Below are 13,141 nucleotides of genomic sequence, written 5' to 3'. Positions count from 1 at the left end.
TTCTAGCAAGAAGGTATTCCTCATTCAAATGTCAATTCTTACATAAAAAAGTACGAGGAATCCAATGAACTCAAATTCAAAGTCCCCACTGGTCGACCTGTAAAGGTAGCGACGACAAAAGTCAAAAATCGGATAAAAAAAATCTTCAAAAATTATCCATCAATGACAATGGCTGCAGCGGAAAGGAAGGTCAAGATTTTAAAAAGCTATCTTAGCAAAATCGAAGTCCATAAACTAGGGATTACAGCAAGGGCAAAAAAACCAGCACCGAATTACAAACCAACAGGAAAGGATTCATGCGTTCTGCAAGAAATTGTTGAAGAAGATTCGGGGAAACGTGGTCATCATGGACAATGAGCCCCACGTCACAGCTGACCCTTCAAATCTTCCAGGAAGGCATTTTTTCCATAGTTCCAACCCCTATCAAGTAAAATATGAAGACCAAGTCCAAAAGAAAGACCAATTCCCAAAAAAATGAAGAATTTGGCAACGCATGTCTAGCATTGGTCATGTTTCCGATCCCGTCATTTTGAAGGGTACTGTAAACCAGGGGGTTTATCTTAAATCATGCATTAAAGGGGGATTGGAATCGTTTATTACCAAGGATCATAAGAAACTAAAGTTTTGCTTTGGCCTGACCTCGCAACTTCCCATGACGCCAAAAAGGTCACTCAGTACCGACATCTGAAAAAAATTGAATTTGTGCCAAAAAATGGAAACCCACCAAATTTTCCTCAACTGCGACCAATTGAGAAATTCTGGGCGCTGACTAAATCCAAATATTCTAAGCTTTCAGAAACGCCAGACACGTTACGAAAATTTATGAACAGATGGAAGAAAATCAGCTTGAAAGTAGGTGCAGCCTATGGGCGGAATTTGACGCGAAATCTGAAGAAGAAAATGCAATCTGTAGCAGATAGCGGAATTCAATCATTAAAATTTTAACTGTATGGCAATCCAAACCCTTTGGTTGTAAACATATGCAATTTTTTTGAAATTGCATTACCCTGTGTGAAGATTACCAATTTCCTGTTGGAAGTGACATTTATGTCTCGCGTTTTGGGGATTCTACCCAAGCCGCAAAATCCATCGCATTTAACTCGGCTGAAAATTTCGATGGGACTTCAAGAACAATTATTGCGTCGACGGAACAACTACAACTTCGCTATGGTTCCTATTTTCATACTGGAAATCATAGTTGGACGGTGTACGAAGGTGCAAATTTCGACGAAAATTCGAGATGTATCACGGCCGATGCTATTGTTAAACAGCGAGGGTACGGGGTAACTTATGTAGCAAATGAGGTAGGTACCATTGGGAGTATTCGTGAGGGATGTTGGTCTACCGTGACCGATCCAACAACAAGGTACCTCTCGAGCACAATCAACCACGGTGCTTAATCATGTGCTCTTGAAGCCTTTCAAATTCGAAGAATCCGTCCATACATTATGTAACGCTAAAGGGGGAGGGGATCTGATGCTATAATGGCGAGGGGAGTTAAAAATGTATTTCTACTTTTCGACACGATATGACCTGACTTAGTAAAATTGGACGATCGGTTTACAAATTTAATGCATAGATTATATCTAAAACATGTAATGAAATAAATTTTTAGGTCAGTAAACCCTTAAATTTTGAATTTCAAGTCGATCGCCCAATTTTAGCCTGTCAGGTCATCTCGTGTGGTAAAAGATTATAGCGATAAAAACATGGCAGAAGTAAATTTTTAACGTTGCTAAATTGTATCCTTAAATTTCGAATTTAAAGTCGATTGCACAATTTTACGTTTGGGATCAACTTATTTACAACTGCATTTTGAGTAGCACTAAGAGATAAACTGGTTCAGTTTAAGAGCACATGATTAAACACAATGTGCAAACAACCGGAAATTTAAATCATTTTAATCTATACAACAAAATTTATATTCGAAAATAGCGGTACAACTTGAGTCACCACCACCACTTTGGTCCCTGACACGTTTGACTGCTCTAATCGCACCGATGGTATTTACCCTCACCCTTCGAGCTGCGCTATGTTTGCCTTTTGTGAAGAGGGAACAAGCTCCTCTTTCCGATGTCCGGAACCTTTATTATTTCACCCTATCGAGTTGCGATGCACCCTCGCGGAATGGGTCGTATGCGAGTTGCAATGTTCTGGGAGGCCGGACGGGGTTTATCAGCATCCGAAAGAGTGTGCCTCATTTTTAATTTGCCGCCATGGCTATACTCAGGTTTTCAGTGTCCTGAGCCGCTTTTGTTTGATTCAGTGGAGCTAAGATGCAATCTGCCGGATTTAATTGAGTGTACTCCAACCGAATGAACGACATATTTCACCTAGTGCAACTTCGCTGACTGTATGAACCACGAGTTTTTTTTACAGAACCGCAACTATAGCTTCCAATTTCAAAGTCCACCCCAAAAAATTGTCCCCTGTACACTGTCCACTAAAAAAATTATCCAATGTCCACCAAAAACAATTTGTCCACCTTACAGTCAGATATTTGTAGTCTCATATTTCCCTTAATATTCAAACGTCCCTCTCAGCAGTCCGTCCCATCCAATGTCGTTGTAGTTTTGTCAGTTGAGTACTTAAGTTGTTAGCAGTCAGTTGAACTTTAAGTTTGAGCAAGAGAGTAGACATTTTAAGTATTCTAAAGTCAAGTTTAAGTAATTAAAAGTAAAGTTATAATTTCTCTCGGTTCATAATTAACTAACCAATGTGTGACGATATTAATAAATCGGCTGGCTAATTTATTTAACACTGAGGTTTGATTCGTCCTATTAACTCACGCCAGTTAGTTCGGTTATTACAGCCAGTAACACATTTTAAGAATAGAGACCTCTTCGCGGGTAGAGATAAGGATTTCTACAGTACACTGTCCACCAAAAACATGTACACAGTACAATATCCACTTAAAAAACAAATTTGTCAACTTGTCCACTGTCCAGCCATTAAAATATTGTCGACTGTCCACGAACTTCTTCCTGACCAACAATGGACACAAAAATGTCCACGTGGACATTTGTCGTTGGAAGCTAAGCCGTGCGTGCTTACGACATCAGGAACGACGCCAAGAAACGTGACTTTATATATATTTGAAACACAATGTTTAATAAGATTATTTTGTTTTCTTGTTTCGTCTGTCTTGTTTGTTTTCTTGTTTGTTTTCTTGTTTCGTCTGTCTTGTTTGTTTTCTTGTTTGTTTTCTTGTTTCGTCTGTCTTGTTTGTTTTCTTGAATAAATTTTTCATTCATTACTCAATAAATTTATGAATTCATGAAAGTGAATAATTTTTCGAAATTTTTGAACCAATGAGTCTGAACGATTTGGACTGATTCGAATGAATATAGATAGATATTCATTTCATATTCATTAATCGTGTTAAGAAATCCTTGTAATAAAGCGGGAAAGTTTGTGATAAAATTAAGGAAAAATGAATAATGGACAAATATTTTTTTCAACTTTTCAATTTAATGAAGTTTGAATGAATAAATATTTCGGCGGGGTCATAATTTTGGAGAAGGGTTCTCCTCGCGGTGTCCAACCATTGGAGGCCGACGGCATAAAAACCCGTCGCCAACGCCTTGACGCCAACGTAATGCTGGTCAAACGCGGAGGTCAGGCCGACTACGGGGACTTGCCAGAGACAAACTGGAAGAAAAGATAATATTCACGTCAAGCCTTGTAAACTTAATTTTGTTAGTTAAATTAGTTGAGACGGACATTGTGGGTTGACTTTTAAAACAATTTATTGTCCCAATATTTCGACAATTAACTATTGTCTTCTTCAGGGGAGAATATAGAGAAGCAAAAAATATTTTTTGTGCATGCATCAGTAAAAGATTATGACAGTCATAATATTAGGTTGTTTGGTTACAGTAAATGTAATAAAGCAGATGTCCAAATCGGGTTGATTATCATTCCATCTTTTTGATTCATGGCTGTTTTTTTAGCATTGATGTATAGACCTTCTTTGAAAATTCTTGCGAAATATTTCTGTTCGGTCTCAATTATGGCTGCTGCATTAAAATCAATTTGATGTGATAAGTTTTGACTGATGTGTTGAGCTACTGCAGAAGAGGGTGACAATTTTTTGACATCTCTTTTGTGCTCGTTGACTCTTGTTTTTAGGTCCCGTCCAGTTTGTCCAACGTATACAGCGTTGCAATTTTGACATGGAATTTTGTATATGCCGCACTTAATTTGTGGATTTTTGTCTTTGTGTGTGGTAAAAAACTTGTGAAGTTTGATTCCAGGTTTGTATCCGAATTCGAAATTTGTTTTGCGTCTGAGGAAATCAGTTAGTCGTCCTGTGAGTGGTCCTAAAAATGGCAGTATGAATCTAGGCGTTAGTTCATCCGATATTTGTGTTTTTGGTTGACTTAATTTGTTTGTCATTATTGCTATTCTTTTTGTTATGAGACTTGTTGGATATCCATTTTTCTTGAGTACATTGGTGATGTGTGTAATTTCAGATTCTAGGGATTCGTTATCTGAAATTTTGATGGCACGATATGAGAGAGCGTCAATAATTGAAATTTTGTGTGACATGTGATGGAACGATGAAAAATTTAGATATTTATCTGTGTTGGTTTTCTTTCTGTATACTTTGTGTCCAAAATTGTTATTTGGTTTCCTGTAAATTTGAACATCGAGAAAATGCAGCTGGTTGTTTGTTTCTTCCTCTATTGTAAATTGTATTTTGGGATGAAATCCGTTTAGTTTTCTCAGTATGATTTCTTTTTTACTTTCTTTGATTAGACTGTAAGTGTATCGTCAACGTATCTTTTCCAAAATAAGATGAACGGGTGCGTGTAGACAATCGAATTCTCTAAATTTTCTAAATAGAGGTCTGCAAAAATGGGAGAGAAAGGTGATCCCATTGGAACGCCGTCTGTTTGACTGTATATGTTGTCTTTCCAAGTGAAGTAGGAACATTCTAAGCATACCTCTAAAAGTTTCATTATATCATCGATTTCCAAATTGGTTTTAGTTTTCCATTCTGTTTTCGAGTTTAATTAATATAAATAACATAACAATAATAAATAAATTACCATGCGGTAGAGTCACATAGATACTCCGCCTGGGAATAACTTGGTTACCGGGTTTCTTAGAGTACGAATTGGAATAAATTTATTGAGGCGGCTTGCAAGTTATAAGAGATTAATCACGGGACATCAAACTTTGTAAACAGTATGGATTTTGTTAAATTACATACAACCTGCTAAATATTTAGGATGCAGCTTGCAAGCACTCGGGATGATGTTTAAAAATATTCGGTTAAAACTTTGTAAACTGTGTAGATTTTTTTAAATTACATAATTTACGAGGTAGGTAAAGTTACTAGAGGTCAATTAGAGGAAAAATATTCTTGTGCAACTTTGTAAAGTGTGTGAATTTTTTTAGCTACAAATTGCTATATATTTGTGCGAGGCAGTTCAGAAATCAATTTGGGGCAAAATTCTTTGTAAATTGTGTAAATTTTGTTAAATTACAAATTGCTCTATATTTACGAGGTAGGTAAAGTTATTAGAAATCAATTCATGGAAAAAATATCTTTATATCAAACTTTGTAAACTGTGCGAATTTTGTTAAATTACAAATTGCTACATGCCAATTTATTAACTAGGCAGCTAGAAAGTTACCTGATATAAATTAGTTAGAAATTGCTAATAACGTTTTCTAAATGCTAAATTTTCGTTAAAAAATCGCAAACTATACAAAATCCTTTTAGCTAGTTTTCAACGCCGTAAAACAATCCCTTAAAAATTTGTTAGTTTAAATAATATACAAGATTTTGTTTCACTTCAACTATAAGATAAAATCTTCTTTTTAATTATGATTCAAAAATCTTTTTTTGTATGAATTGAAAATGTATATAATAATTTCAAGGTTTTTGTAAGGTTTGCAAAATTTCTTGACATGATAGACTAATAAATATGCATACAAATAAATTGAGCCTTTAGGATTTAATTACTTGCTGGATCGAGTCTCCATAAGTGGACTGAATTCGGAGAATTCCATCCACCGCGCCGTCGACATCTTCCGAATTCGGAATTCTGATCTTGTCCGACATGTCGTCCATTAAGGTGACGAAATCTGGGGAATATTCAAATTTCGTTTATTTATCCTATAAAAAAACAATTTAAAAAAATAAAAGACTTTCATTAATTTATAAGTTTCATAAATGTGTCAAATAATTTTGCCTAATAATTTTGCATAATTTTGCCTAATTTGCATTATTTTTTAGGCTGCTGAACCTATTTTGAATATATTAGAAATTATTCTGGCAAAGAAGTCATTCTTTCCAACTCGAGATCTATCTGATTTTCGTAATTTTAGAGAAATTATTTAATAAAGTTGGTCACATATCGACTCGGAAGTTTTACGAATTTATAGTTTCGCCTCAAGTTTTGTACCCTTTTGAAAGTATAAAAATACAATAATCCATTGATCTCGTAAGGAATTAACCAGTTTCAATTTCCGTAACAAAAAAAATCGGTTTAGTAGATAGTTTAGGAAATGTTTTATAAAATTTGTACAAAAAATTTCAAATTTCATAATTCCATATTTTCATATAGTAGTACATATGAGGAAAGCTAATTTTTCTGTGAAATTTTAATTTGTTACGAAAATGTGAAAGTCTAAAGTCGATAAAATGTTTAATATACAAATTAAACTAACAATGCACATGTCAGACATGTTTCGCACGGATCTTGTTGAAACCAGCACTAAAATATCAAGGAACTAAACACAAACAACAGTTAGTATGACATTTGAGCACTTCTGCAGAATTCGTGACATGGCGAAGGTTTTAAGTTGGAGAAAACGCGTATTTTCACCATGCGAAACTATACGGCCGCTTTCTGATTTTGTCCTGCGCTTCTCTTCGCCAGGTCATTCGTTTTCACTCAAAATTTAATTAATTAATTTCCTAACCAAGTTCTCATCCAATTTTTTATATGTGGCTTTTACACAATTTTTTAACCTTTTTAATATTTAAAATAAAAATTAAGTTGTTATCATTGGAATTTTTTAAGAATTTGTTCAGATTTCAGAGTGGATTCGATTTTCCTTTTTTCACATTGCATATTTATATGTAAACTTATTAGACCATAAAAAAACCAAATATACCAAGTTCCCTATGTGTGATAAGGGCCAACATTACACAAAGTCATAAGATTTTTGTCATCGAAATCTTTAAAGACAGGCCAAGGGAAATAAATAGAAACATCGGATCCATTATTCTGAAACAATTTTGAAAAATAATATCCACTTATAAGTTAGTTGAATCCATTTTAAATATTAAAAAGTGCTCAAAAATTATGTAAAAGCCAAATATAAAAAATCCGATGAGAACTTGGTTAGGAAATTAATTAATTCAATTTTGAGTGAAAACGGATGACCTGGCGAAGAGAAGTGCAGGAGAAAATCGGAAAGCGCAGAGGTGAACTCCATATAGTTTCGCATGATGAAAATACGCATTTTCGCCAACTTAAAACGTTCGCCATTTCGCGAATTCTGCAGAAGTGCTCAAATTTCATACTAACTATTAGTGTTTAGTTCCCTTAGATTTTAGTGCTAGTTTCAACAAGATCCGTGCGAAACATGTCTGACATGTGCATTGTAAGATGCAATTTATTTAGATGCGTCGGTGTCCAGTAAAAGAAATAAAATAATAAGTCATAAAAATTTTTAATTAAGAAGAATATTTGTAGAAGAATTCATGGATTCTGAGGAGATTTTCTTTATTGTAAATCTGACTAGCTTTCGGAATACTTATTCCTTCATCAGGTCTTTACAAATCCGATAAATTAAATGAAATAATGAGGGTATTCATTTCGAGTTCGCATCGTTGGCAACGTTCGCAAAAAAATAAAGTTCGCAAGTTCGCAAAACAATTTGGCTTGAAAATTGATTTGCGAACTTGCGCATCTCCAAGGCTAGTATTTAGTTCGCAAAATATTTTTCACAAATTTCGCAATGGGAAAAGTCCATAAATCTCCATTAGTTACCAAAGTTGTGCCATTCAAATTTTTGAATTTTCTTATTTGGTAAATTTCAGATGCAAAATTTCGGTAACTAATGGAAATTAACGTATTTTTCCCATTGCAAAATTCCAGACATTTTAATAAAATTTTACGAACTTTTTCATTTGCAAAGTGTCTTCACTTCGTTGCTTCGCAAAATTCGCAATTTCGAAAAAGTTATGTTGCGATGCGAACATGCGAACTCGTAATGAATACCCTCAATGTATGTACATCAATTTTTGTGATTTTGTATATGAGCACATATTAGCAACTAAGTAACTGGACCAAATTTTAAAAAATTTACAAGTGTTGCGCACCAAATAGGGTTGACATTCATTCCTTTGGATGAATTCATGATGTTGTTTGAGCTTCTGATTAATATAGCTTCTTTAAATTTTCTATGATACTTCCTCGGTTCTTTCATGATCATTTTCAGCGAGGTTGCATCAATTTGATGTTGGTTTTCAATGGTGTGGAGGAAAATTGGTGATTTAATGTTTAATCTTCTCACGTCATTTTGGTGTTCTAAAAAACGTTTCTCTATGCATCGCCCACTTTCTCCAATATATTTTTTAGGACAATTCGAGCAAGTAAATTCATATACTCCTGTATTTAATGGTATTGTTTTTTGTTTCATATTACATACCAATGTTGATACTTTTTGTCCAGGATAATATCCAATTTCCCAAGATAGTTTCCTACGTAAGAATTGAGCAATTCTGGTTGTTGGTTTTCCTGCCCATGGTAAAATTACTCGTTTTTGTATTTCACTTGGTTCTTGAGGGTGTGAAATTTTTTCTTTTACGATTTGTAATCTTCTTTGGATCATTTTGTTGGGGTATCCATTTGATTTCAGTGTGTTTGTTACGAATTCAATCTCTTCGTTCACGTGGTCATCATCACATAGAATTATGGCTCTTCGTAGTAACGTGTCACATACGCTTATCTTGTGGGCATTTGGATGGAAAGATTGGTAATCCAAATATTTGTTAGTATGAGTAGGCTTCCTGTGTACATAGTGTCCAATTTTTCCATCTATTTTGTCATATAGCATGGTGTCTAAGAATGCGAGTTTTCCATTTTTCTCTTCTTCCAAGGTAAATTCAATTGCTGGGTTGAAATTGTTTAGCTTATCAAGGATGCTCTTGAGTTTTCTCCCTTTTGCAATGATGAAAGCGTCATCCACAAATCTTCTCCAAAAACGGATGTCGCGATTTTGATGAATAATTTTCATTTCAAGCATTTGTAAAAACAGCTCTGCCACAATGGGTGATATGGGGGAACCCATTGCTGTGCCGCCTTTTTGATGGAAATACATATCTTTGTACTGAAAATATGTGGAAGATAAACAAATTTTTAGTAGTTCCATTATGTCATTCTTTGATAATTTATCTGCAGATTCTTCGTATTTTTGATCTAGTTGTTCCTTGATGTAAATCAAAGTTTCGGGAATTGGTACGGTTGTGAATAAAGATTTGACATCGAACGAGGCTTTCACATCTCCTCTGTGAATTTTGATGTTTTTAACTTGTTTGACAAAATCAAATGAATTTTTGATGGTGTAGTGGTGATCTTTGCTTAATGTTTTCAAGATCTGGGATAGATATTTTGCAATCTTATATGTTGGTGATTTTCGGAAGTCGACAATGGGTCTTAGGGGGCAATTATCTTTGTGTATTTTGGGGGCACCGTAAATGATTGGGGATCTGGCATCTTTCACGATAAATCGATCATATTCTGCTTTCGTTATTTTATTTTGTAGTAGTAACTTGTTGCAGACAATTTCTACTTTTTTTGAATATGTTTCTGTTGGGTCATGAGGAAGTTGGGTATATGGTCCATCTGAAATCATTTCTTCCATTTTTGCATGATAATCTGTCTTGTTCATGACTACAATACAATTGCCTTTGTCCGCTTTTCCAATAACTATGTCTTTGTTTTGTTTGATTGACTTGATTGCTTCAATTGTTTGTGAATCCCACTTGTTTCGGTAATTATCCCTGGTCAAACTGTTTTTCATTATGTGAGAGATACCGGCCCGGACATTGTTCTTTAAGTATTCTGGTAAAACTTCTTCCGTCTCGTTCATCATTCTCATTTCTACTGCTGCAGCTGTTTCAATCAAAGGTAATCTAAGGTCTCTGGTTTTCATTGAAAAATTCAATCCTAATTTCAGTAGATTCATTTCCGAATCACTAAATTTGTGAGTAGACCGATTTTCAATTGCTGTGGTACTGGATTGTTGAATTTGGATTGATTTTGTAGGTGTGTTTGTTCCGTTATTTTGAACAAGTTGATTTAATTTCGTTATATGTTTGGCTTTCAGGTTGATATTCGTAATTTCTTTGGTCTTGTTTATCAAATTTCTGATTTCACTCCACAATTCTGGTGTTTTTTCTCTAATTGTGGTATTGGTTTGTTTTATGGTATTGTCAATCTTATGAAGATTTTCATAGTGGATTTTAATCATGGTTTTCATTAGCTTTTCTTCCATTTCTTTCACAGTAGTGCGAATCTTTTCGTGGTCTCCAAATTGTGTAAGGAGTCTTTTCATTTGAAATCCTTTTGGAGTGATGTTTAGTTTTCGACACCTTGTAAGAAATATGATATGATTTTGAAGAGTTGCTTGTTTCTTGGTCATTTCTTCTAATTTTCGAACTTGTACTACTGCTCCTCCATCAAGCTTTGGTAGTTTTGTTATAAGTGGCGTCCATCCTCTATTATTATTTGTAGAAGAATTCATGGATTCTGAGGACATTTTCTTTATTGTAAATCTGACTAGCTTTCGGAATACTTATTCCTTCATCAGGTCTTTACAAATCCGATAAATTAAATGAAATAATGTATGTACATCAGTTTTTGTGATTTTGTATATGAGCACATATTAGCAACTAAGTAACTGGACCAAATTTAAAAAAAAAAGAAGAATATTTTTTGAAACAAATTTGAAATAAACTTTTTCTACTAGTTAATCTTCAATTTTTGGATGGTTTCCTGAATTTCACAAGCATGATGTGGAATGAATGGATAGTTCATTTTTAAGGAGAGTTGTCATTCGGACGGACGGACAGACAGATGTCCTGATAAGTATATCATAAAGTCTGGTACTTTTTGCATATTTTACAAAACTAAGTTTATGAAAATTTTGAAAGTTCATTTTTTTAGGAAACTTTAAATTTCTTATAATTTTTGGCTGGAATATGTTAAATCTAAAATTTGAAGTCGACAGAGAAAAATGCAATTTTTCACTTTAATTTTACATCAAACACTTAAATGGAAAAATTGTAAATTTTCCTAAAATGTAGCTACATCTTAAATATCGAATTTCCAACACGATCGTTTGAACGATTTCCGAAACGATTGTAACAATTCAAAACCGACATTAATTAGGCAAAAAATAAATAATTCGTAAATTTGATCTTAAATTCGGTTTATGTCTGTGATAGTAAAATACTTTTCACAAACGTATTGCTTTAAAAGATAAGGCTAAAATTAATGATAATCTGAGCAAAAAATATTTTGCAGCAAATCAAATAAACTTCAAAGTCGAAAATACAATTTTGTGTAGTTTAGATTTTGAATTAGCGTCAAGATCTCCGAGACGAGTAACATTGCCGAAATTTATTTCAAAATCCAATAACTTGAATAAATTAAATGGAAACACTCAAAAGTCGTAGAAAATCATCTTTCATCCTGTTTATAATAATATGAAGTCCAAATCTTCCTTTTTTTATCCAGTCTCCTCGAATCCCTAGAATTCCGCTTCGAGGAGACTCAAATTAAGTGTCCGGACTCTTAACCCTTTAACGTGTATGATTGACGACAAGAAAATGCATTAAATCGGGGACACTATAATTATGTTGTGGTCATGGCGCGGGAGGAGAAATTCAGGAGTTTGTAATAAAACTCGAAAAACTGGAAAATAAAAAATTTAACGTTGAGTTGTATAGGGAAATATCCAAATTTTTGGGAAGAAAATCTTCAAATTTAGCATTGTGTTGGCATAGGAGAAATCCCTCAAAATTGCAACAAATTTTAGGCCGCGGAGAGAAAATGGTGAAAATCAATGACCTCCTAGAAACGACAATTGTCGTCCTTCCGCGCCATGACCACGATTTTTTAGGACGACTTTTGTCGTACTCCCGAATTAAACCATTTCTTATAAAACGACTATTGTCGTCGTTACAGTTTTAAGGGTTAATACTCCAACCGTTATGCTTATATTCAAAAATAGATTAGAAAGTTGAGTGGTTATAAATACATTTTCTTAGAATTTGTGTTGCAACTGGTGCTGCCTTTCAAATCACGGTGTACAGCACCATCTCATAAAATTGTTCTCATTTGGTATCTGCACATTATTGAACTCATTACTAGGTCAGAAATCTGAAAAATAAAATATAGGAATTCGCAAAAAATACTTGTAGAAGTACACTCAAAATAAGGTAGTAATGAATCATTATCATTACTATGCGGAATGACTCTACCACATCGGTTACGATTTGTCGTAGAAATGGTAATAATAAGTTCAGGGAAATTCAAATTTAATACATAATGGTATTCACTTCCTTAATATTTGGTAATGAATTTAAATTTCCCTGAAATTAATATTACTATTTCTACGACAAATCGTAACCGACGTGGGAGAGCCACATAGTCATTCCGCATGGTAATGATTCATTACTACCCACGTTGGTCCGGAATACTGAATTTATTGGCCAAAACCTATTCTCACCGATTCGAAAACGAAGTAACCCCTTCAGTACCTTTGACATAGATGTTCAACTTCGAAAGTTTCATTTGGATTGTTCCACCGGTGAAGGCGTGGCGTATACTCAAACTTGGCTGATAACATTGGGCTAAATGGGGAAAACTTCAAGTTGAAAATCCTGTCTATTCCTGTGCTTTTCTGAGGAACCGTTAATGTACTATTAATCCCCCATATCTAATCTACAAAAACTGCTGCCACCAGCTGCCACCATTATAAATAGGCAGAGAGATTTGAATTTATGTAATTGCAAATTACCATAGGCAAAATATCTTGATTGTTCCATTATTGTCACGTATGAAATTTTCGAGTGTTCCAAATAACACAATCGCCTCGAAATATCTTG

The 13,141-nt window shown here is 34.2% G+C and overlaps 1 protein-coding gene across 1 annotated transcript; it reads right to left on the bottom strand.

Moving 5' to 3' along the window:
* Positions 1-5,962: 5,962 nt before the first annotated feature.
* Positions 5,963-10,788, bottom strand: LOC110859045. The gene is made up of 2 exons (XM_022107907.1): positions 8,802-10,788; positions 5,963-6,099 (listed from the first exon to the last, which is right to left on the bottom strand). The coding sequence occupies exons 1-2, from the start codon at positions 10,786-10,788 to the stop codon at positions 5,963-5,965; spliced, it is 2,124 nt and encodes a 707-aa protein (XP_021963599.1).
* Positions 10,789-13,141: the final 2,353 nt, after the last annotated feature.

The sequence above is a fragment of the Folsomia candida genome, unplaced genomic scaffold, assembly GCF_002217175.1.
Source record: "Folsomia candida strain VU population unplaced genomic scaffold, ASM221717v1 Fcan01_Sc024, whole genome shotgun sequence".
Lineage (NCBI taxonomy): Eukaryota > Metazoa > Arthropoda > Collembola > Entomobryomorpha > Isotomidae > Folsomia > Folsomia candida.
This window is presented reverse-complemented; position numbering and strand designations above follow the sequence as displayed.